We start from the raw sequence: 25501 nt of genomic DNA on the forward strand, positions 1-25501 counted from the left end.
CTGTGCAAATATCCGTGTACACGTAGAATTACTGGGTAACAGATCCCAATTCGCTGAAACGCCAGTTGGCAGGTGGGAGCATTTTAGAACACTTAACCAGCGCTTCTTCCTTCCCCCTGGCTTTTTAAGAGGAGGGGGTGGAGAGCCGGTGAGCGCAGGGTAGGCAGAGCAGTAAAATTCCTCGCTGGGGTGTTCTTAAAGTAACTTCTCCTCTCTCACAGCGGTTTTTTTCTCAAGAACAATCCACACAGGACGCGCAGGACGAGAGCGGCAGGCACTCCGATGGAAGCGACAGGGAGGGCATTGGAAACACCGGCTTCTTGGAAGAAGCGCCTGGACAGCAACTTCCTCGAGGACCACGCCTTCCTGTTAAGCCCTCCCTCCATTAATTTTGTCCCTTGAGGCCAGACTGAGGAAGCAACACTCCAGGTATTAAAAATGGCCTCAAGACAGCAGGGCGAAATTGAAGCTATCGCTGTGGCATGAGAAGAGAAGTCAACAGTGGCGAGGCCCCGGCAGGAGCGGCGGACACGGCGAGAACAGCCATGGCGGCCGCCTCCTGCCACCGCGGAGGACTCGCTTTCCCAGCGGCCCCCGCGGCTCGCAGGGGCATTACGGTCAACCCGCCCTCGCGAGGGGAGGCGGGGGTGTGGCCGGAAGTCACGTGGTGTGACAGCCTCCGGGGTGAGGCGGCCGTCGTCGCCTGGGCTGGTTGGGGCTGTGACTGTGGGAGGCGCCGGGGTGATGGCGGTGGAGACTCTGTCGCCAGACTGGGAGTTCGACCGCGTTGACGACGGCTCACAGAGTAAGGGAGCGGCAGGGGTGGCCGCCCCCGGCCCGCCTGAGCCCCGGCAGCGCTCCTGCGGGAGGGCTCTGCGTCGCGGTGGCAGCTCAGCCGTCCGGGTCGGGACCCTTTCTGCCCCTTGCAGTGGGAGAGGGATGCGCTCTGGAGCGTGACTTTCGCGGATGCGGGGTCCCGCCAATGGCGGGTCAGGCTGGCCCGGTCAGGGCTCGGCGCTCGGGGCGGTGACTCTCCCGGGGAGCCCGCGGTCCCCGTGCGCGGCGTCCACTTTCCGCTGCGCGGAGGGAGGCCGAGCAGCTCGGGGAGCTGAGGCCGGCCCAGCCCCTGGCCTCCTGGGGGCTTTCGCCAGATCCCTCGAGCGTTCAGTTCTAGAAGAGGCTGAGCTCCGGGTTCCTGTTTCGGTTTCCTGTTTTTCTTCTTTTCCTCCCAAACCAACTTTTGGAAGTTTGAGCGTGTTTTCCTTCCCGTTCTTAGTACCGTAGAAGATAGCGAAAGAGAACCCTTCACACGGTAAAAATAAACACGTGAATGTCATTTTATCTCCTTCCATGCCTTTTATTTGCGTTTAGTGGTATTTTTAGGGATGTCCTGTAGTTGCCATTGCAGCCAGAAAGGTTTCAAACAGTCCAGCAGATCTGTTGCAAATTTTGCTTCAATAAATCGAATTGTCTGATTTTAACTTAGAAGTTCAGCCAAAAGAATCTAACAAGTTCAGTTCCACGCAGCAAAATTTAGAGGCCATCTAATTATTTTAGTGAAACTCTAAGATCAGTAGAAGTTGGCAATCTGTTTCTTATTTTTGGTGATATTAATCTGTATAAATGATATAAGAGATATTGGGATATACCGCTTGTGAATTAGTTTTTTTAGTGCGTTTTCTCCAAAAGCTGAATGTAATTTTGAAAAATCACATGTGAATTTTGCTGAATTTTACAAAGACAGACTCATGTACAAACTTACATGTAGTTAGGTTTTATTAGCCTCTCAAAGAAGTATGAGCTTAATTCAGAATGGTTTGTAGTTTTTCACAAAATGTTCCATGAGATAATAGCTCTTATGCAGCATAAAAAACAATCTTGGTGATGAGAAAATTCTTTAATTTTTTTTTATGGAGAAGATTCTGTGTTTACTGTTATAAAGTGAACTGCACCTTATCATGTATGACGTTTAATGGACAAAGTCCCCCTACTCTAGTATCTTCAAAAAATTGGGATGTAAATATATTATTGGGTTTGAAAATGGTTCAACTTAGAGTAAAATGATCTGATTCACTCAACAGACGGAGCAGGCACCCTGCTAGGTATTAGAGATACGAAGATAAAACAAGGAATGCCGTGTGTTGGAAGAGATAAGCATGTAAAGAGGTGTTTGGAATTTTACTCTTGAAGAATCTTACTCAAATCTCTTTATTTTAACTTTTACCAATTTTACACCGATTCATTATCTTATCAGCAAGGAACTTTGATGTTATTATGGATTATGTATTGCCTACTACTTTGTGAATTCTCAGACCAAATGAGTAATTTATTGGCGTGTTTTTCTAGTGTTGTCATTAAGAACTCATGTGACGGTTGAATGCAGCTTTCGTCATTTCCCACATAACTGAGAATTAGACATGTCCTTGGGATTCTGACAATGTTACGCGGTTTTTAATTTAAGCTGTAGAGAAGAGAAGACTTCTCTGTGTCTGGTTTTCATTAACTTTTGAACTAGACTGTTTTTCAGAATTGCCTGGATTAGTGCTATAATGAGATAGGAACACTGATCGACTAAACTGATCCACCTGGTTCAGAGCGTTAGCTGCAAACCAAGGCAGAATGGGGAGCTAGGTCTTTATCCTTAAAGAGTCAGAACGAACTGTGTTGTGGTGGCTTCGAATTACTAATTTGAGGAGAGTAAAATTTTACTTTTTTAAAGAAGGCAAAGATTGAAGAAAGTTATTCACATCAATAGAAGAAACTGAGTTGGAGTTGAATTTGCTGCCTTTGAAATAAGTAGGGAATTCTTATGTATAAGGTGGAGTGTTTACTTTCATTAGTTTTGCTAAATAGGGCTACCTTTCTTGTCCAGTTTATTCTAAGGACTCTTTAGAGTCATCTGTTAATGTGTAAATTCTGTAAAGAACAGCACACTATTCTGTACTTAGTATTCTTTACTGGCTTTTCCAATTCTATTATGATAGTTAAATAATTAAAATCTTCGTAAATTTTGGGCAACAGAGGAATAGTATTCATTATGATGAAGTAAGTCTAAACCCACTTTAAAAACAATATTTAGGTGTATTTTTAAACGGTTTACTGTGTATAGAATTAAGAATTATGTTTTAAAACTTTACTTCTCTGACAACATAGAATCTGTGTTCTGTGACAAGATTTTTGCACTTGATTCTGGTCTTGAGTCTTTTTTTTTTTGCAAAAAAGTTGTTTATGACTAAAACAGAATCAGGACATCGAGTTGCATGAGGCATATTCAGGTTGTTTAAAAGCTCTAGATTATGGGGTAAATGGGATAGTGACTTTTTCGTAGTACTTTAAAGTTATAGTCTTAAGATGGTATCCCTGTGTGTGGTGACACCTACTGCTTTGAAAATTATTTCGTCTGTCTGGAAAAGATTGAAAGCTGAATTATTGTTTAACTTTGAAACTTTATTTTCAGGAAGTCCAGACATTCCAAAGTAATGCATTTAACAGTGCTTACTATCTACTTTGCTGTGATTTTTGAGATTATTTGAAGTAAACATCCTGTAATTGATTACTTGTTCTTCTCACATGCTGTTTTAAAATTTAAATTTAGAAATTCATGCTGAAGTCCAACTGAAGAATTATGGGAAGTTTCTTGAGGAGTACACGTCTCAGTTGAGAAGAATTGAGGACGCACTAGATGATTCAATTGGAGATGTTTGGGATTTCAATCTTGATCCTATAGCATTAAAGGTTTGCTTTTGTTTTTTTATTTTTGTATACATTTTCAGGACATACTGTATCTTGAAAACCTAATTGTTAAAAATGGAACATATGTTTTTATTATTTGGAATCTAGAAACTTAGAGAATAATTGCTAATTTTCTTTTCTCTGAGCCGTGCAGGTGTTTTTGCTTTTGAAGGAATGACACAAACTGAAAGCTGTTAGTGTCCAGGAATGACACAAACTCCAACTCTTTGAGCTAGCCTTTCTTTTTCATCATCAAGAACAAGAAGAGGGTTGGAATAGAATGTTCAGCCTTTATTTGTTTCTTATTGAGGTTGTTTTACATACAGTGAAATGCATAGATTTAAAATATACTGTTCAATGATTTTTACCAAACACATATACCATGTAACTCTTATCGCAATCAAGATAAAGAATATTTCCATCATTTCCTAAAAGTTCGGTTATGCTATTTAGGGGATCTTAATGTGCGAGTAATTTTTTAATGTGTAAAGTAAGTCATCCTGCTCTCTTCCATTTTGAGGCAGTTCTATCTTGTTTTATCTTTGACACTGTTGCCTGTTACCACTTAAATAACTAATGTTTATTGAGCATTTATTATGCACTAGACACTGTCTTAAGTCACATATTGACTTTTAAATAAAAGCTGTCCTGAGATTAATTCACATAGCATACAATTCTTTGGTTTTAGTGTATTCACAGAATTGTGCAGCCATCACCAGAACCAAGTTTAGGACATTTTGCCACCCCAAAAAGAAATCCCATACCCATTAGTAGTCACTCTCCATCTGGGATGGAGCTAGTGCTGAGTACAGGGTCTAACACAAGTTCACATAGAATAGAGCTAGTCTCAATTTGTATATTTAAAATTGCAAGGGTTTTTTTAAAATTAAAAAGTGTTCTTTTCCTTTGTTTCTATAGCTTTTGCCTTATGAACAGTCTTCCCTTTTGGAACTCATAAAGACTGAAAACAAGGTACAGATTCCTAAACCTAAAAATCCATTTTTTAAATGCTTTGGTTATTTGCTGTAATTTACTTTTCTCTTTTATGTTTTTTACTCATGAAACTAGGTCTTAAACAAAGTCATCACGGTTTATGCTGCACTTTGTTGTGAAATCAAGAAATTAAAATATGAGGTAATTATTTGTACTCTTAAGATGTTAAAAACATGATTTGAAAGCAAATAGGTGCTTATATGTGTACAATGTGTGTAAATATTTATTGAATGTTGAATGAATTATTTATTTAAAGTAATAGTGACTACCATTCACGGAGTACTTAACTATGTACCAAACACCATGCTAACTAACCCTATTAATACTTATAGCAGCCCAGGGAGGTACATGAAAAATAGATGAGGAAACTGAGGCTTAAAGGGGGTGTCACTTGCCTAACATTTTGCTAGTGGTAGTAGTTTGAGTCTGGGTCTGCATACCTTCAAAGTCTGTGTTACCTGCCATATATACTGAATGTCTAGTTATAACTGACTTTTGAAAAAAGCTTTGAATTTTTAATATATTTTGTGTTTCCTTACCCATGACCCATTAAAACTCTGGTGGATGTTGGTAAACTTCATTTTTTTCCTCTACCTTTTTGATATTATATGGTTGTTTCTTATTTCCCATGAACTAATGGGAGGATGTGAGACTATTACAGTGGTCAGATAAGACAAAGTAAAGCCTAAAGAAATCAGGAAGTAACTTTGAGTATCTTTGGTACTCTAAAGATAAATTGAGTTTACCTGTATTGTAAGTAGTTTTGGAATTTAAATGAATTTGTATGTAAGTGATGTCGTCTTCTTATTATTTAATATGGATAACTAAGAGAGCTAAGGAATTTAAAAACAAAACAGCAACCTTTAAAATTACTTTGTTTTTTTTTTAAACAGGCTGAAACTAAATTTTATAATGGCCTCTTATTTTATGGAGAAGGAGGTAAGTTTTACAATTTCACGTTGTAATGTTGTGATGGCTTTTTTAACATTGAAATGAACAAAAAGTTACCAGTTGTAGGACTACCATGGTTATATAATGTATTAGTGTGAGAAAATAAGCCTTCAGATTTTTTGTTGGTTTGGTAAACAGGTGAAAAAACCTGAGTGACAAAACAGTAGCAAATTCTCTAAAATCTATTTGTGATATTTTGGTAAGTTACAAAGCACTGTAGGTGGATGAGAATTTTCTTTGAATTCATTAAATGATGAAACAGATGGTTACTTTTAATTGTGTGATTAATGATTCTCATTTTTCTCTTCAGTATAAAAATTCTGTTTTCAGTACTGTGGAGATTAAAGATGTACTAATGAATAAAAATGATTTAGTTTTCTTTTTTGGTGTTGATTGATTTTAAATTAAAAAATTGAAATATGATTCTTCATGTTGCCTTTTAAAGCTACAGATTCCAGCATGGTGGAAGGTGATTGCCAAATTCAAATGGGGAGATTTATTTCATTCTTACAGGTAACTGGTTTTTACTTTTTATTGAGATTTTTCTTTGAAAGGTTTGAGTAAATTACACATAATAATCATAATTAACAAGAATTCTTCAAATGCTAAGAATGGTACTGTGAGGGTAAGACACTTAGTTGGCACTGAATTACAGATAAGGAGATCATAGTTCCTACAAGATTTTTACAGCATTTTTAGAGAAATTAGGATCAAAGTAAGTTTCTTTGTATAACTTCATTTACGAACAGTTTGTCATCGTGCCTTTTGGAATAATTTAAACTTTGTACTAGGTAGGAAAAGATAATTCATGTCAGCAAAGTTGTTGATGGAGATGATTAAGCTGTTAGTGAGCAATGATGAGGTTGTACGATATGACGAAGCAGAAATGGGAGATAAGGAAAAGGAATCCGTAATCCTGTCTGCCTTCTGATCATTGGGTATGAGATTTCATACATTTCACTGAATCAAGCATGCTGATGTAGTGTTCAGATCTGTAATATCTTTACTACTTTTTTTGTCTACTTGACCTACTTGGGAGCATTTTGTTGAAATCATCCTCCATTATGGTAGATGTCACTCGGTCCAGTCCAGAAAACAAATCACACAAGTTATTTCAAAAGAAGAGGCTTAATACAGAGAATGGGTTATGTGAGAGCTGGAGGAAAAACTTGGAGGAAAAAGGGGAGCAGTGAGGTCATCCAGAAGAAGCAGATTCCACCTCTACAAAGGGCAAAGGTTAGGGTTGCCAAAATCTGGGAGCTTGGAGGAGGAGCCCTGTGGAATTCAGTGCTCATACCTCTGAGGAAGCCATGCTGCCTGGCTGCTGCTGGTCCCTCCGAGAGGGCAATATGAGGCTGGTTCTGTAGTGCAGAAAGAAGCTGGAGGCTGGAGCAAAGTGCCCTTGCAGTCCTGCCTGGATCGTGTCGAGAAAAACAGGAAGGGGTAGAAACCATGTCCTTTTCCTGCCTTCTAGTCTCCTTTGAGTGCCACCTGTTGATAGAACCTGCCAGGAAGCCTGCTGGGCAGGAGTCTAAGAAATAGAATTTGTAGGGTCCCAATGAATGTGTCAGTTTCTTCCTCTAGTTTTATCAAATTTTGCATTTCTTATTTTGAGGATATTTTATTTGGTACATTCAAGTTTAGAATTGTTAATCATTTCTGATAAATTGGATATTTTATCATTATTTGGTGACCTTCTTAAGCTATAATAATTATACGTATAACTATATAAATGTATATTTAACGTACAGTAATGCTAATAAAGTCTTTTTTGTCTGATATTAATATCACTGTCCCAGCTCTGTTTAACATTTTCTTGATTTATCTTCATTCTTTCAATCTTTTAGTGTCATTATGTTTTAGTTGTGTTTCTTTAAAACTTCGTATATCTGAATTTTGCTTTTTTTACAGTCTGAAAAGTCTGTGTTTTAATTGGTTAATTTATTCTATTTCTGTTTCTATCTTATATAAATAGTCTTATATATCTGGACTTGTTTTTGCCTTTTTATTTTGTGCTTTCTATTCTGCATTTTCTGTTGTTTTGTCTGCTTCTATTAAACTTTAGAAATTTAATAAGTGTAAATCTAGAGCTGTTTAGGTAAAATTGAAATACATTTATTTTCATTTTCAAAAACCTTAAATTGGTTTTGGATTTCACTGACAGCTGCATAAAATTCCATTTGTAAACATTCAACAAATGTTTTATGAGCCTAGCGTGTGTTAAAAACTGTTCTTGGTGCTGGGGACATAGCAGTGCACAAAATCAACAGAAATTCCTGCTTTCATAGAGCTTAAAATTTAGAACAGCCATAGGTTTAATCAGGTTTTAAATATTTTAGGATGCCAGCTGTTTCTATAGATGTACAGGTGGAGAGCTTCTGCAAAGAAATTTTCAGGAGGTGTGGGATATGGTAGATGCAAGTTAATTATTTAGTGGCAAACATATTGCTGAGATAATTTCACTTGCTGTGTGCCAAGCCTGTTTATAGATAAGGTTAAAGGTAATAAACATTTGAAGTTGTTTCAGAGTGACTTTGGGAGACCCCTTCCCCTCATTGTCATACTTTCTAAACTGGCAGCTTTTGAGCTTCTTCATTCATTCGGATGTTCATTCATTTATTCAGTTAATAGGACAGAGATTTATTGAGAAGTAGAGGGTTAGCTACCATACTAGGCAGTGGATATTTAAAGAAGGAATGAGACCGTCTCTGTCATTTAGGAATTATGTGAGTAACTAAAACCTAAGACTTAAAATAGATATTAAGATTAAAATATAAAAAATATGTAAAAAATATATAAAATATTTATTACAAAATATAAATAAATAGATATTAAGGGGCCGGCCCGGTGGCACAGCGGTTCAGTGCACACCTTCTTCTTCGGCAGCCCAGGGTTCGCCGGTTCGGATCCCAGGTGTGAACATGGCACCACTTGGCATGCTGTGGTAGGCCTCCCACATATAAAGTAGAGGAAGGTGGGCACGAATGTTAGCTCAGGGCCAGTCTTCCTCAGCAAAAAGAAGAGGATTGGCAGCAGTTAGCTCAGGGCTAATCTTCCTCAAAAAAAAAAATAGATATTAAGATTAAAATAAGATGTTAAGATTAAAATATAAATGAAATGCTGTGGGTCAAAGAGAGAGAAATGACCTTGGGATGCAGGAGCTGAGTTGAGAATTGATTGCTGGAGGGATGCTTAAAGTTGTCTGGTTGCAGGGTTAACTGGAGATTTTATTGGAAAACTATTTTGTTTTTGTTAAGCATTGTTACCATAAAGTTCAGTTAGAAATGGTGACGTTTTAAAAGCAACTTTCTAACATATACTCAACTTGTCGTTTCAGGAACTGTCTTGTTTTGTTACGAGGTGCTATGAAGTGGTGATGAATGTAGTCCATCAGTTGGCTGCCCTCTATATCAGTAACAAGTAATGGATTTTAGAAATATTTTTGCATTTATAATAGAGATGCAGGAAATGTTTTTCTAAAACTAATTACCTGATTAGTTCTTTGTTTATTCATTCACTTATTCAGCATTCTTTGAACATTCATGGTCTTTCAAACACTACTTGATGTGTATAATACATAGGTTAAGATGACAGACTTTCTACTGTGGTGAATGAACTCATCATCTGTCTGAATGAGAATGTTGACAGAATAATCTTAAAGACATTTGATTATATAGAAAAAGGCTAATAAGGGATTCGTACGTGCACCGTGTTTCCTCTCCTAATTCCTTTCCTCTCTCCTTTACATTGAAGGTTCCCTGGCTCGTTAGAATCCCATGAGACTTTTCTTAAACTACAGAATCTTGGGGAGTGGGGCTAGGGAATCTTCATTGAAAAAATGTTGTGAGTAATTCTAATGATCTTCCAAGTTTGGGGACCACTCCCCTAAATCAAGAAAAATGATCAAATTTTCATAGAGCCCTTACTATTTTGACTACCATAAAGTGACATATCACATTTGATTAATACTTTATGCTTAAAATTTTCTCCATTTGCTATTATAACCTTACAATAATTTTGTTTAGGCATCTGACTAGGGATTCTCAATTATGAGATGAGATCACTGAGGCCCAGAGGAATATTTGCCTACATTCCATAGCAGTTTAGGTACCATTCTTTTGATCGCCAGTCCATTTATTGTTCTTCTTACTATACCATGCTGCATCTTAACTGTCTTTATAAACTGGAGGACTGTGTTAACTGTTTCTCATTCTCAGGTTTTTTCCCTTGGCCAGGTGTTTATTGATGTTCTGTCCTTGTACTGAAGGCTCTCCTCATGGCAGAAGGGAATGAGAGCATAGCTCCCCCAACCCCTGCAGTACCTGCCCGAGAAAGATGAACTTATTTGAATTTTGTGTTTAATTTTTAAAATATTTTATCCTGTAGAATATCTGTATGTGCTTTGATATACAAGTTCTATCTTAAATTATTTATTTACTGTTGAGTAAATTGAATCTCTAGGAAGTAAAATTGAATTATCCCAGGGCTTTTGACTTTGGTATAATCCTAGTTGTATGCATTATTTTTCAGTATGGGTGAGAACTTAGATATAAACCTGACTAAAGAGAAGACTAGTTCCAAAACACCAGTTTGGGTAGGAAACAAAGATTCTAGTAGGGAATTGAGAAATTCTAATAGTTTAGAGAAAAATGAATATCGGTTTTGTTACTTCTCTACCTCCATCCGAAGCTAGATCCTTAGGTTTAAATGGCTAAGGTTATTCACGGGCCATATGTTGTCATAGTCCTACCCAGTGAGTTGGGTATAGGCAAGGATAGCCCATACTTTGTGTGTGCAAATTAGTTCCCCTCTTGGGAAAGTGGAATATGGTAGTAATTCCTTGGTTCTCTCAAATTTTAGTGACTAAAGTCTAAATAAAGATAACCATTTTAAAATTCCAAGAGCTTCTACTGCTGTGTGTTTTCTTTAAAATAAAAATGAACTGTGACAGAAAGGAGAATTTTTTTTTAACTTGGGTGTTATTTTATTACAGGATTGCACCCAAAATTATAGAGACAACTGGAGTTCATTTTCAGGTAAAAGTAATTTAACTTGACCCGTAAAACTGTAATTTTTACTATATTTTAGTTTGGAGTTTGTATGATTGGAGAGTACAATTGTAGCAACTCTTAATGGATATGCGTATTTTTTTTGCATTTATTCTCTTTCATCTGTGAAGTTGATGAGGCATTACTGACCCACTGTTGGTGTAACTCTTCGCTTTTCCCAGTCCTGGCCCGATGCGGCAAGTGGTCTCTTTGGAGAGTGGAACAGATACCACAATTAAGGATGAAATATTGGGCGAAGTGTTTCTCTATTAAAGGCTAATTTTTCCATCTGAGGATCAGTTATTTCATCTGTAGCTTAATACACTGATTTGCCCATTGCTTTAACTAATTTAGAAATTAGATCAAGTGTGTTTAACTTTAAAAATCCACATGAAGCTTAACTTCTAACTAGTGGTTAAATGATAATCATTAAAGGTTTTTTGACAGACAATGTATGAGCACTTGGGAGAGCTACTAACAGTTTTGCTTACCCTGGATGAAATTATTGATAATCATATCACATTGAAAGACCACTGGACTATGTACAAAAGGTGAGACAATTAAAATAGTTAAAATATTCTCTTACTTTGTGGTTAATTATTAGTAAAGAGTAAATAAATATAAAGAGTGCAGATTATTTAAAAGACTTGGAGATCTATATTTAGAAGGATCTCACGAGTGTTTTTACGGAGACAGTAACCATTCTTTAATTGCAGCTGGGTTTGTTTGAGAGTATGATATACAGAGCATCCTAATTCTTAAAGTGTAGTCGAGTGTTAGTTTGAATACCTTAGGGTTCAGATTTATTTTTTTCTTGGGTTCTGTTCACGTAACAGTTGTTTTTCCTGAGCTTGGTTTTATTTCATTGTATACTCCAAGACTTTTAAGTCAAGATGTTTTATTTTAGTCAATTATAAGTATTTATTAAATGTATCTAGAGAGAACCAGGTATCTGAATTTAAGATGATATAAAGGGGCATGATTAGAAAATTAAATATATCAAGATTGTTTTTGTTCAAACTTTCAAACGTGTACAGCCAAACAAGAAATACGAACATAAAATTTTGATTTCTGGGAAAAATTTTTTTTTTTAATTATTATTGTTTTTTATTGAGTTATTGATAGGTTACAATCTTGTGAAATTTCAGTTGTACATTAATGTTTGTCAGTCATGTTGTAGGTGCACCACTTCACCCTTTGTGCCCACCCCCCACCCCACCTTTCCCCTGGTATCCACTAAACTGTTCTTGGTCCATAGTTTTAAATTCCTCATGAGTGGAGTCATACACAGATTATCTTTCTCTCGCTGGCTTATTTCACTTAACATAATTCTCTCAAGGTCCATCCATGTTATTGCAAATGGAATGATTTTGTTCTGTTTTGCAGCTGAGTAGTATTCCATTGTATATATGTACCACATCTTCTTTATCCATTCGTCTGTTGATGGGCACTTAGGTTGCTTCCACGTGTTGGCTGTTGTAAACAGTGCTGCAATAAACATTGGGGTGCATAGGACTTTTGGGATTGCTGACTTCAGGCTCTTTGGATAAATACCCAGTAGTGGGATGGCTGGATCGTATGGTAGTTCTATTTTTAGTTTTTTGAGGAATCTCCATACTGTTTTCCATAGTGGCTGCACCAGTTTGCATTCCCACCAGCAGTGTATGAGGGTTCCTTTTTCTCCACAACCTCTCCAACATTTGTTGCTATTAGTTTTAGATATTTTTGTCATTCTAACGGGTGTAAGGTGATATCTTAGTGTAGTTTTGATTTGCATTTCCCTGATGATCAGCGATGATGAGCATCTTTTCATGTGCCTATTGGCCATCAGTATATCTTCTTTGGAGAAATGTCTGTTCATGTCTCCAGCCCATTTTTTGATTGGGTTGTTTGATGTTTTGTGGTTGAGTTGCGAGAGTTCTTTATATATTAAGGATATTAAGCCTTTGTCAGATATATGACTTGCAAATATTTTATCCCAGTTAGTGGGTTGTTTTTTTGTTTCAATCCTGTTTTCATTTGCCTTGAAGAAGCTCTTTAATCTGATGAAGTCCCATTTGTTTATTCTTTCTATTGTTTCCCTTCTCTGAGAAGGCATGGTGTCCGAAAAGATCCTTTTAATACTGATGTCAAAGAGTGTACTGCCTACGTTTTCTTCCAGAAGCCTTATGGTTTCAGGTCTCACCTTTAGGTCTTTAATCCATTTTGAGTTTATTTTGGTGAATGGTGAAAAAGAATGGTCAATTTTCATTCTTTTACATGTGGCTTTCCAGTTTTTCTGGGAAAATTTTTAATTTAAGAATTTATTAGGCAGACTTACGATCTTTCTCCTGATCTTCCACAAGGTTGCTGAAATCTGTCCATCACAATCCTTCCAAATTTGGAATTCAGGAAGAAAAATTGAAGCCATTTGAAAAGTTCTTGCTGAAGTTAGAAGGACAGTTACTTGATGGAACGATATTTCAGGTGTGAGAGCTGCATCGGGCTATCGTAAATGGGCGTATGTTAACATGTTCACCGGTTTATGGCATACTGTTGAATATGTTTTTGTTTAAAAGTGCTGTGGCTTAACACATTGTTGTGTACTAAAATATAATTATTTCAGCATCTAGTAGCAAACAAAATAGTGTAGTAGTTTTATTTGGGGTAAGAGTTTTTTTTTTTAATTATGTAACAGGATAAAACTATTCAAGGATTAAGATCTAAGCAGTCGTGTTAAATATCGTGTTTGTTGTTTTTGCTCTCCGCTTTGGCAGCCCGGGGTTCACAGGTTCAGATCCTGGGTGTGGACCTATGCACTGCTCATCAAGCCATGCTGTGGCAGTGTCCCACATACAAAATAGAGGGAGATTGGCAAAGATGTTAGCTCAGGGCCAATCTTCCTCATTAAAAAAAAAAAAAACAACTCTATTTAGTTCGTCTAGGCTCAGGAAATATAATCTGGATCTGCACAGTCCAGGTAGCTTCTAACTGTGTTTGGCTGTTTAAATTTAAATTAATTAAAATAAAATAAAAAATTCACTTCCTCTGCCACACTAGCAACATTTCAAGTGCTTAATAGCCACATGTAGTCTAATCATTATACTGTACACCTTAAGTTTACCTGTGTTATATGTCAGTAATATCCCAATAAAGCCGGGGGAAAAATAGCCACATGTAGTTTGTGGCCAACCATCATATCAGCACAGATGTAGAACATTTCCATCATTCCTGAAAGTTCTGTTGGACAGCACTGCTTTGGGTCGTATCCACCAGAAATTGCATTATATTCCATGTAAAATCTGCTTCAAGGTCACCTTTATATTTTACGTGATCATGGTTTTTGCAGATTGATCCCAACTCTTGTTTATATTAACTATTAGTCCATTAGATTCAAAGGGTAATGTTTTTTGTCACTGATTCCTTTTCCAGGAGACATTTCTACACATGCTGTAATCAAATGCTAGGAAAGTAATTGTAAACAGAAAAAGTAAATTCTACTCTCAGAAGTGCAAAGTAAAATAATAAAACATGTTTTCCAGTGCTTCATCACATGTGTCTTCTATATGTCGCTGAGCATCACTGTGTGTATCTCTTCCTGTAGAATTATAGATTTTTGGTTCAGTTTGATTACTTTCACGTAACTGATAGTCAAATATGTGAGTACGTAGACATTTTCCATTCAGAAGGATTTAGATATGAGAGCTTCAGTGTTAGTAAAATTAAAATGATGAATGTAGAAGTTTATCACGTACTCTAGATTTAAAGCTGTTTATTAGCTTATTACTGAGAGTCTAAATTTCCCTTTAAATGTTTCCTGTCTAGGCCTGTATAGAACAGCAGTTTGATTCTCTCAATGGAGGAGTGTCTGTGTCAAAAAATAGCACTTTTGCTGAAGAATTTGCACATAGTATTCGCTCAATTTTTGCTAATGTAGAAGCCAGACTTGGTAATGTAAAATGCATTCTTTTGTTTTTGTTTATAAAATTTGCGTTTCCTTAAAAGCAGAATTTTACGTGTATTTGTTCTGTTTCTCTCTCATGTTATTGTCTCAGGAGAACCGTCTGAGATAGACCAGAGAGACAAGTATGTAGGGATCTGTGGACTCTTCGTGCTGCACTTTCAGATTTTCCGAACTGTTGATAAAAAGTTTTATAAGTCTTTATTGGACATTTGTAAGAAGGTAAGAACCTGGAACTTTCATTTTTTTCAGTTGCGTAGAGTAAAAAGATTTTGGATAAAACTGGATATTTTAAAATGTAGTTATTCCTGCTTACAAAAATAATTTTTGTAATACTAATATTTTGTAACAATAATCACAAAAATAATATCATTATATTCATTTTTTAAGTCCAAGCATTCCAGAAATAAGTAGCCCAGTAAATGAAAATACCGTATACTTCCACGTCATATAAACCTGTATTAGTGGATGTTTTCCCAGGTTTTTTCCTATATGTTAACTTTCTATTACTGTTACTACTTTTTCCTCTTTTTCTTTCTCTTCTATTCTTTCTCCTCTTCTCCCCATTCATTCTCATTATTGAAGTAGAAAAAATTTAAAATTTTTGAATTCACATCCATGATGTGGCACCTGATTTCAAAATTGAAAATTTAGTTTCTAGAATCAAGTGATATGTGACTATGAGAATCCAGCCATTTTTGGTATTTGTTTTTTTACTAACATAGAATGAAAGTAAATGTCATGAAGATTCAAGTTTCTATTTGCTTTTTGCGTATTTTTATTCATCTGAAAAGCCATGAGAGTGTGTAAATGTGTGTGTATGCATGTGTGTGTGTTGTTTAATATTTAGGCAGAATAAAATTATCGTCGTGCTCCACACCAGATATAGAAATGCCTTAACTCTGTGCCACAGTAAGATAATTTGTCCCATAATATATTAGTATTTTTTATGATTATTTTTTCTTGAAATAGTCTTCCATTTTGTACTGTAGAACTATCAAACAGCTTATTGTTTGGCCTGCATTTAATGATTTCCCTCTCCTTATGTTCACTATTTCAGGTACCAGCCATCACTCTAACTGCTAATATTATTTGGTTTCCTGATAATTTTTTAATCCAGAAAATGCCAGCAGCTGCCAAACTTCTAGACAGAAAAAGTCTTCAAGCCATTAAAATACACAGAGAGACTTTCCTACAGCAGAAAGCTCAGTCACTTACCAAGTAGGTTTTATAAGCACCCATAATGAAAATATTTAGATATTTTGTATTTTCAAATCTATACTGATTCTAAATATATGGGAAGCATTTGAATGATAAGATCAAATGTACTTACTCACTACCAAAGAAAAGATTGGACAATCTCTAGGAAATTTGTTTTCTAGGAGCTTTTTTTGTTTTTTAATGTTTTAGGCTTAAACTCAATTTAAGGTTTAGGCAAATTATACCTTTTGGAGATATATATGCACACATATACACTTACTTTTTATCAGATACATTAAATATTTTTTGTCTAAAGTAAAGTCTTTGCAGTAGATGTCATTTGATGACGTTAAAAACATTGTGTGTCCACGATTCACTGATGATTTTTGGAGGAGTTGACTTTAATTTGATGCACTCCTTTCTTTTCCTTTATTTTTGTTTCTATGAAAGCAGTGTTTGCACATAGTTAAAAAGTCAAAAAGTGCTAAAGGTTTAAAGGGAAAAATAATTGTCCCCTAATTTCCCCGCTGTACCTCAGTCCTCCCTAAAAGAACGCTTTTAACTCTTAATTTATTTTGCTATTTACATCCTTATTTTTTGTTTAACTCTTATTATGTAAATTTTCAAATATACACAAAAGAGAGAAAGTAGTATGAAAAGCCACAATGTTGCATCACCTAGCATCGACAATTCAATTTATTGCACATTCTTACTTGAGTACACTGCTAAAATCACATGGTGATCTGGGTGAAGATTTTAAGTGAAATGACTCAGGATTCTGCCACTGGCCCTGTGCTAGACACAGTTTTTATCTGTGACGTGGTTAAAGGGTAATAGAATACTTGCCGCCTTCTGTTGATCTTTACTATCGAGGGGAAGTTGGACCAATGCTACATGGCGGGGGAAGGAAAAATATGTCTGTAGGAGATCCCCTCAGGCATCTCTTAGGCCTCTCAAGTGCTGTGATTAAAGTCAGTGGAAAAGGACAGCTCGGTTCAGGCAGGACTACTCACGGCAGAGACTTCAGAGATCTCTAATCCATTCTGAAACAGAGTTGAGGAGGGATAAAGATGTAAGTTTGCATGTAGGTTGAAGAGTTGAATTCAGTAAACAGGGATCAGGTTTAGTAGTGATAATTAAAAAAAGATGTGGATATTTTAGTTATCAGAGGCATAATATTCTTTCACAGTGTGATACAGTTGCTAAAAATGCCAGTATCTACTTAGATTACATTAGTAACGATACCCAGGTTATGGAAGCTAATACTTAGAACATCTAGCCATGGAAATTGGTAGTTCCATTGAATTCTTATTGGTCAGGTCATAGTTGATGTTTGGTGGTACCACTTTTTAAGAGAGCTACAATCTGTAGCATCCCTAGCTGAAGCTGAACAGGATGTCAGAAGATCTGAGAACTCTGCCCTTTGAAGACTCACTGAGGAGTCTCTGTATAGTTTGGCCTTCAAAAGAGAAATCTGAGGAATGTTATGGTGGGTTTCTTTAAATATTTGAGGGGCATTCAGGTTGAAGATGGAACTAATGTCTAACATTTGTCTAATATTTGAGAAGTTGCGGGAGTGACTGAGAACTGTCCCAGTGAGGCCTGAGTTCATGATAGAAGTGAAAAGGAGGCCATATGGCACAGTTTCCCTGTACCCACACTACTCACTAGACCCCAAGTGGCCAAGTGCCCCAGCTGCCTCCTGACTCGGGTCCAAGGTTTGTAGGTTGCTGCATTTTTCTTTCCATTCACAACCATTTTGATGCTGGAAATACTAACTTTAGAGGATAGAGGTGTGAACCTTTGTTTCAAACCCCCCAGTTGACTTAGAAGTGTTGGCACTGTTAAATGCTTTGTATTGGTGCAGGAGATTTTTTTTCCCTTAATGTTTTTTCTGTGCTTTGAAATGAAGCTGACAATCTGACGACCCTTGGCCATTTTTGGACTTTCTTTGCCAATTAACTTGATTTTTAAAACTTGAAGCAGTTTCGTTTTTATGTATTTACAAGAGACGAAGATTGTCTGGTGTCTGGAAGTAGGAGTGATGAGTGGAGTGACAGACAGGCCCTTGCTTTATCTTGCATAGTCTGATCTAAAACTGAGGGGATTCTCTTGACCGTGTATTAGCCTTCTTCATAATGTTGTCGACATGATTGCCATCAGGGTGCTCTGTATTCTACGCCTCTTCCTTCTGTCCTTGCTCAGGACCTTTCTGTCCCCTTCTGTACATCGTATCCTTGCTGAGTCCTGATCGCAGTCACCTCCTCAAAAGTGGAGGTGTTACCCCAGGACCACGCTCTTTCTCTGTGTTTCAGACTTTTAAATGGAATCATCCACAAGTCAGATAATGCGTTTTAGCACCATTCAAAGTGAAGCCAAAAGTACAACTATTGATGTCTTCTGTCTAATGGAATCCTGGCTCAGCAGAAATTATTTTTCTCAGATTTGATGCTTGGGTTTCACCTCCTGAAACACGTTTATTAAAGATTTTGGCATAATCCCTCTTCAGACTGAGTTCTTGAGATTGTCAGATTGATGGCAGTGTGGCTAGCCAATAAACCACCTCAGTGTGGGATTCTAATCTTAGTCAAGTGGGTCTCTTCAGTCCGTTGCCCTGAAGAGCTATCCTGTAGCTGATTCTGACCAGCAATAATGGGACATTTCTCTACCCTGTCTAACTGAAGAAGGTTTTTTAAAAAGAGTTGGTAACATCAGATCCCACAAGGGGAATTGTCTATTTTTTTCTTATGGGCTAAAAGTTCCCATTTTGAGTGATTTGAGACGCATTGATAGAGTGGTTTAGTGTTTGTAATCAGCCTGCATAGTAGAATTATATTATTAATTTAGTCTTTCCGGGTGGGAGAGCTTCCTAGATTTGGGCCTGAATCTTGACTTGGCTGCATACTAGTTGTATGATCTTGGGCACAATACTTAACTTTCCCTGTGTCGGTTTCCTCTTCTGTGAAATGAAGATCATAATACCGACGTCAGAGGTTAATGTGAGGATTGAAGGAGGTACTTTGTGTAAAGTGCTTAGAACAGTGGCTGGTATATAGAAAGCTGTTCAATAAATGTTGGCTTTTGTATTCAGATTCTGACCACTTTCATTCTCCCATTCTAGTTCAAGCTGTCAATCTCTTTCTTCTGCTTTATCATAGTAGCTTCCTAAGTGGTTATCCTGTTTTTATCATTGTCCCCTTTATAGTTTATTTTTAACATATCAGCCAAAGTGATATTGATCCTCTTCAAAGTTAGATCAAATAACACTGCTCAAATCCTCCAGTGGCTGTACACTGAAGTCTTTAACTTCCTACAAGGCCTTACACAAATTCCTTCCCCACTCCCTACCTTTCATACTCTCCCACTCCCTCACCCCTGCATCTCTCTGATGTGCTTTTCTCTTCTCATCCCTTCTTTCTCTGCTGCAGTCATACTGACTTCTTTGTTATTACTTGAATATGCCAGACGCACTTCCTGTTTTAGGATGTTTGCACTTATTTGCTTTCCTAGAATTCTCTTCTATTACGTATTTTCATGGATTACTCATTCATCTTCAAATATTAACTCAAAATCACCTTTTCCGTGAGCCAGCTTTGATCACTGTGTTTAAAATTGTACGCACCGCCTAGTCCTTATTTCTTTTCCCTGCTATGTTTTCCATAGCACCTATCATCTGACATTTTACAGGTTTTAATTACTGATTTCTTTATTATACAGCTCTCCTTTCTAGGATGTAAGCTTCATGGGGACAGGCATACTTGTCTATTTTGTTTACTGCTGGTTTTTGTTTTCAGTACTGAGAATCAGTGCCTAGCCTATATAGGCATTCAGTAAATATTTATTGAATGAGTAAATTGTATATGGATATATGATACCTGTATTTTGAAAACCAGAAAGGTGAAAAATGCTGCTGCAAGGAAACATTTTATCCCCACCAATACGAAGAAATGGAAGGAAATTTCGTTCCCATGCTGAGTAACCCCAATATTTTCCTTTGTTAGAGATGTACAGTCTTACTACGTCTTTGTGAGCTCGTGGATGATGAAAATGGAGTCTATTTTATCTAAAGAGCAGAGGATGGATAAATTTGCTGAAGACCTCACCAATAGATGTAATGTTTTTATACAGGTAGTTGCATCTTCTTACTTAGAATATTTTGGGAGCCATTTCTTTGTTAATCCAATGTTCAAAAGTTACGCTTTGAAAAAACGGGGAAGGATAGGATATGTTTTTGTTTTTAAAACTGAAATTGATTTGGTTATGTTTGGATCTATGTGCTTATTAATTTAGATTTTCTAATATAAGCATTTAAATCCTACATTCTCTTCAAAGCATAACTTTTTTGTTATATCCCATAAATTTTGATATGGTTTATTTCCATTATCCTTTAGTTCAAAATATTTTAAAATTTTTATTGTGATTTCTTCTTTGGTCTATGGGTTATTTGGAAAGATATTTCTTAATTTCTAAATATATGAGGATTTCCTAGTTATCTTGTTATTAATTTCGAGCAACACTAAAATAATTTCGGTATTTTGAAATTTGTTGAGATTTGCATTATGGCCCAGCCTATGGTCAATATTGGTAAACATTTCATGTACACTTGAAAAGATTCTGTAGTTTGCATTTGTTGGTTGTAGTATTCCGTATATGTCAAGTAGGTCATGTTTATTAATGATTTTGTCTGCATATTCTATCAGTTACTGAGAGGATTGGGTTAGAATCTCCCACTATTGTGAATTTGTCTGTTTGTCCTTGTAATTCTGTCAGTTTTTATTTTATATATTTTGAGACTGAGTGTGTAACATTTAGACTTGTTATATCTTCCTGGTGAATCAAACCTTGTATCATTATGAAATGCCCCTTTTTATCTCTAGTAATGCTTTTTGTCATAGGTCTCTTTTGCATGATATTAATATAGCTATACCAGTTTTCTTTTAGAAAGGGCTACCTGGTATATCTTTTTTGATCCTTTTACTCACCACCTGTTTGGCTCCTTGTATTGAATGTGTGTCTCCTGTAGGCAGCATACATTTTCTTCCAATCTGATAATCTGTGTTTTATCATTAAACTGTTTTCTGTGTATGTCATTACTGATGTCTTTGGATTTAAAACTACCTGACTAGTTGCTTCCTATTTGTCTCACTTGTTCTCTGTCCCTTTTCTTTTCCTTTCTTGCTCTCTTTTGAATTGGAATACTGTTTTTTTTAGTGGCTACTGTAGAGATTTTAAGATGCATCATTTACTCATTCAATTCCAAGATAAATTAGTAGTTTTATCACTTTCCAGGCAGTGTAAGCTTCTTAAACTCCTTTAATTCTGTTTATCCCCCTCTCAACTGTGCTGCTGTAGTGCGTTTTGATTCTCTGTGTGTTTTAAACCTCACAGGCACTATTATTGCTCTTGTTTTTCCAGTCAGTCTTCATTTAGGTTTACCCTCATGTGTACCCATTCTGTTGCTTTCATCCTTCCTGCATCTCTTCATCCTTCTAGTTGTGGAATGCCTATTAGTATTTCATTTAAAAGGACTTTCTTTTGATGAATTAGCACAGTTTTTGTCTGAATATGTCTTCATTTCAACTTCGTTTTGAAGGCAGTTTTACTGCATATAGGATTCTAGGTTGTCAGAATTCCACCCCCCTACCAAGCTTTTAAAGGTGCCATTTTATTTTCTTCTGACTTCCTCTGTTTCCGTTGAGAAATGACTGTCAGTGTTGTTTCTTTTTCTGTGTGTCTGTCTGTAATTGCTTATAAGAATTACTTTTTGGTTTGTAGCAATATTACTTTGATGCACTTAGTTGTGCTTTTCTTTGTGTTCGTGCTGTTTCTGGAATTTGTGGAAAATTCTCAGCCATTACCTCTTCAAGTACTGTTTCTGTTCCATTCTCTTTCTCTCTGTTCTAATTCTTTTTTCAGCTATGTCTAAATCTACTGTTAAACCTATCTATTGAGCTCTTAATTTTAATTATTTTACTTTCCAATTTCTTTTTTTAAGTTTCCAGTTCGCTTCTGAAATAATTTTTATTTCCTTTAACATATTCAGCAGAATTATTTTGAAGCCCATGTCTACTAATTTCATTGTCTGGATGTTTCTATTATCTATTATTTCTCTTGTTTTTGGATATGTTGTCTTTTGTATGCCTGGTTATTTTTTATAGAGTGCTGCACATTGTATATGAAAACTGTAGGTATGATTTGAAGATCTGGATGTTATTTTTATTCCTCCAGAGAGGATTTATCTTTGCCTTTGGTATTCAGCTAGTCTAGAACAACTGGTAACACAGATCACCTCAACCCAGTCATGGATTGAGACGATGTGAAGGGGGACCTGAATCCTGTGATGGCTGGCATTTTCTGGTTCACCTTTCCTTTTTAGGGGTGTGTTTTCAGAATCCAAACCCAGAGCCTAGGTGTCGCACCAGGACTCCTCCCCTCCTTGAGGGGCCATGAACTCTTATTTTTATCCCTCTTCCCTTCCTGTGAGTTGTTGAAAGATATGTTTGGCTTCTGTCTTTAGTCTCCTCTTTTGGAATTGGGCAGATGCCTCTAAGGGAAAGCAGCCTCAAATGCCAGACTCTCTTCTCTGGGATTCTGTCTTCTTCCAGATCTTTGGCCTTATGTTTACTTACTCTTTCGATAGCTCTTTGATGCCTTCCAAGAGATTTAAAAAATGTACTGCACAGATTTTCTGGCTGTTCTCAGTGGGATGATCGGACCAAATTATTTATTCTGCCATTAACAGAAAGAGACCCCAACCTGCATCTTCCCTATTTAGATTTTTAAAATACATCCTTCATAAATTACTGACTATCTGGGAATGATGTGATATTGGCCCATGAGTTCTGTACCCACCCTCCCTTCCCCCCCAAAAAGAAACTGCCTCTTTCTGCGTGTCTTAGAGTTACTCCTTTGCTCGTCTTTGTTCCTGCTTTTTAACTTTTCCCATTGCTGTGCTAGGGCCGAGTCTGGGGTAACAGTCTGTAGCTGACAAGGTAAGACTGTGGCTCTTTCCTGAATTTATGCCCCAAGCTTTGGTCTTATTGTCACTTTTCTTAGGATGCTACCCTCTGTCTCTCGATTCTCTTAATTTAGCACATCTCTTTACCATGGAAGTTTTATTGGTCCAGAGAAATTCCCACCTCCCACCCCACATTGAGTGTCACTCTTGTAGTGAGCCACTATTACTGATGGGAGAATACTTTCTCTCTCCCCTCTGGTAGGGCAGGAGAACAGGGCTGAGAACCACTGGCACGTATCTTCAGCCCCAGCTCCTTGGATGTGTCCACAGTAGCGTAGGTTAGGGTCGTCTCTAAACTGTACGGCTCTAAACTGTATCGTTCTTTGGTCTTTTGTAAACCAAAGGCTCTCTATCATTATCTTTGAGTTTCTGTCTGTCCTTTTTGGAGCTAAATGAGAAAACATTTGAGAGGTAGTATCCTTTTTCCTGTTTTCTTATTCCATACTGTTTCCCTGGGTTTAATAGCACTAACATTTTTTTTCAAACTTCATAAGACCCGAGTGCTTCCTTCATGAATAGAAGGGTGGCCGAGAATCTGTTCTTATTGGGCTGGAAGGAGGAAAAGTCTGATTAGTACCAGTGTAGGCAGAGGACATGCCAGCAGATGGACAGTGGGTTTTGGCCTAGCTGAAAAGGAAAGGGATTGGCTTGACTGAGAAAAACCTTTGGATATCTGTACTGGCCGGAGAGCAGCTCTCTTTCTCCTCAGTTTTTAGTTCCTAGTTCCTGAGTGCTTTGCTCTTGTCTTAGGCTGCAGCAGGTATAGGAGTCTTATTCTCTTGCCTCGCAGGTAAGATAAGGATGAATAGATGCCTTCCTGATAGCCAAATCATTTCTCTGAAGGTTTTCTTTTTTTTATGGAAAGATTCCTTAACTATGATTATACACTATAATTTCAACAGTACTAAACTTTTGGTATCCAATCGCTTAAGTAAACTTAAGGGCTGCTTAGAAACTTAACTGCTGTATATAACATTGTGTGAGGGAGAGTATTCAAAATCTTAAGAGCTGACTTTAAAAATGAACTTTAGAAACACTAGTTATTGGCGAGTTGAGGAATAATTATTATTACCCAGAGATAGAAATTTTGAAGAAATGGAACCTCTTCTTGTGATCATAATCAGTTTTATTTTGTTTTTATAGGGCTTCTTATATGCATATAGCATTAGTATCATTATTAAAACCACCATGAATCTCTACATGTCCATGCAAAAGCCAATGACCAAGACCTCAGTGAAGGCATTATGCAGGCTTGTCGAGCTTCTCAAGGTAAGTTTTAGATTGTTTTACCTTGCCATTATAATTGAGAAATGACCCGGGCTTAAGTTAGGATGGTCTTGTAAGATTTGACTTCTTGATTATATGGGAATAAAAAAATTATGAGAGGGCCCGGCCCCATGGCCAAGTGGTTAAAGTTCGCGTGCTCCACTTTGGTGGCCCAGGTTTGCAGGTTTGGATCCCGGGTGCTGACCTACTCCACTCAGCAGCCATACTGTGGCAATGTCCCACATAGAAAGTAGAGGAAGATTGGCACAGATGTTAGTGCACAGCTAATCTTCCTCAAGCAAAAAAAGAGGAAGATTGGCAACGGATGTTAGCTGAGGGCAAATCTTCCTCGGGGGAAAAAAAAATTATGGGAGAGTGTACTTATCTCTCAGTTAGATAAAGGAACTAGCTGTTGAAAGAAATTTCTGAGTGGCTTTCTATGAATGGCCAATATATTTAAACCTTATCAAAAGCTAACATGTAGTGAGAGAGAAAAGAAGGAAAATGAAAAGGTTAGCCTAAGTATTAGTGAAGTTTTACTCATGGAATTTTTAAGCGTGTTAAATGAGTTTTAAAAAAATAACCATGCCACATTATCTATTATTTTATGGTGTTCAAATGCATATGAAGCTAGTCAACATGAGACTATTTATTTTGTAATTTAGACAAAGTGCTGTAATCTTGTGGTTTGAATAGTAGGCTACTTTTAGGAATGGTCAAATAAATTAACCAGAGTATACTTCTGGAAATATGGTAAAATGTTTCTTAGCATACTCTGTGTAAATTAAAAAAATAAAAACCCTTGTAGGCAGGAGAGACCACTGAACCTTTTTAAAAAATTGAAATTAAGATTTGTTACTAAATTTCTGCTAATAAGAGCTTTTAGATTTGCTTGGGAAATAAAGATTTTTTGGAAAGTGTGCCTCTGGATTTTTAGCCTTTTTTTCTTTACGATGTATTATCACTTACATTTATTTTTTATGAAATATAAATGCAGAAGTGTATATGTATAGATGCAAATATATCTAAAGTGTAAGCATAAGTTAAAAAAATAATAATGAACACTTAAAAACCCACCATCCCACTTGAGAAATAGAAGGTTCCCTCTATCTTCAAAGCCCCCTGTGTTGTCCCTCTTGGTTGCATCTTGTCCTGCCCCGTCAGAAGAAACCACTGTGCTGAGTTTTAAGCTTACCACTTCGTTGTTTTTCCTTTTTAGTTTATCACATATGGAGGAATCTATAAACCATTTGCTGTTTAGTTATATATGTTTTTGAAGTTTATGTTAATGGAGTAATACTTCATGTATTCTTTGACTTGCCTTTTCTTTTTTTACTCAAAATTTTGTACTTG

The 25501-nt window shown here is 36.8% G+C and overlaps 1 protein-coding gene across 5 annotated transcripts in view; it reads left to right on the plus strand.

The window, feature by feature from the left end:
• Positions 1-139: 139 nt before the first annotated feature.
• WASHC4 (WASH complex subunit 4) overlaps positions 140-25501 on the plus strand; it is a 61192-nt gene continuing 35830 nt past the window's right edge. The window contains exons 1-16 of one of the 5 annotated variants that reach the window (XM_070507189.1): positions 692-805; positions 1277-1312; positions 3596-3735; positions 4651-4704; positions 4801-4866; positions 5619-5664; positions 6122-6189; positions 9014-9096; positions 10670-10712; positions 11172-11275; positions 13070-13190; positions 14529-14652; positions 14759-14886; positions 15725-15885; positions 19866-19992; positions 24026-24151. In XM_070507189.1, the coding sequence (XP_070363290.1) occupies positions 6136-6189; positions 9014-9096; positions 10670-10712; positions 11172-11275; positions 13070-13190; positions 14529-14652; positions 14759-14886; positions 15725-15885; positions 19866-19992; positions 24026-24151 (1071 nt within the window). In that variant the 5' untranslated portion in view covers positions 692-805; positions 1277-1312; positions 3596-3735; ... (2 more) ...; positions 5619-5664; positions 6122-6135. Of the gene's footprint in view, positions 430-594; positions 806-1276; positions 1313-3595; positions 3736-4650; positions 4705-4800; positions 4867-5618; positions 5665-6121; positions 6190-9013; positions 9097-10669; positions 10713-11159; positions 11276-13069; positions 13191-14528; positions 14653-14758; positions 14887-15724; positions 15886-19865; positions 19993-24025; positions 24152-25501 lie in introns of those variants that run through there. The other 4 variants (XM_070507190.1, XM_014865810.3, XM_070507188.1 and 1 more) reach the window with 4 other exon arrangements.

This window comes from Equus asinus, chromosome 4 (genome assembly GCF_041296235.1).
Source record: "Equus asinus isolate D_3611 breed Donkey chromosome 4, EquAss-T2T_v2, whole genome shotgun sequence".
NCBI lineage: Eukaryota > Metazoa > Chordata > Mammalia > Perissodactyla > Equidae > Equus > Equus asinus.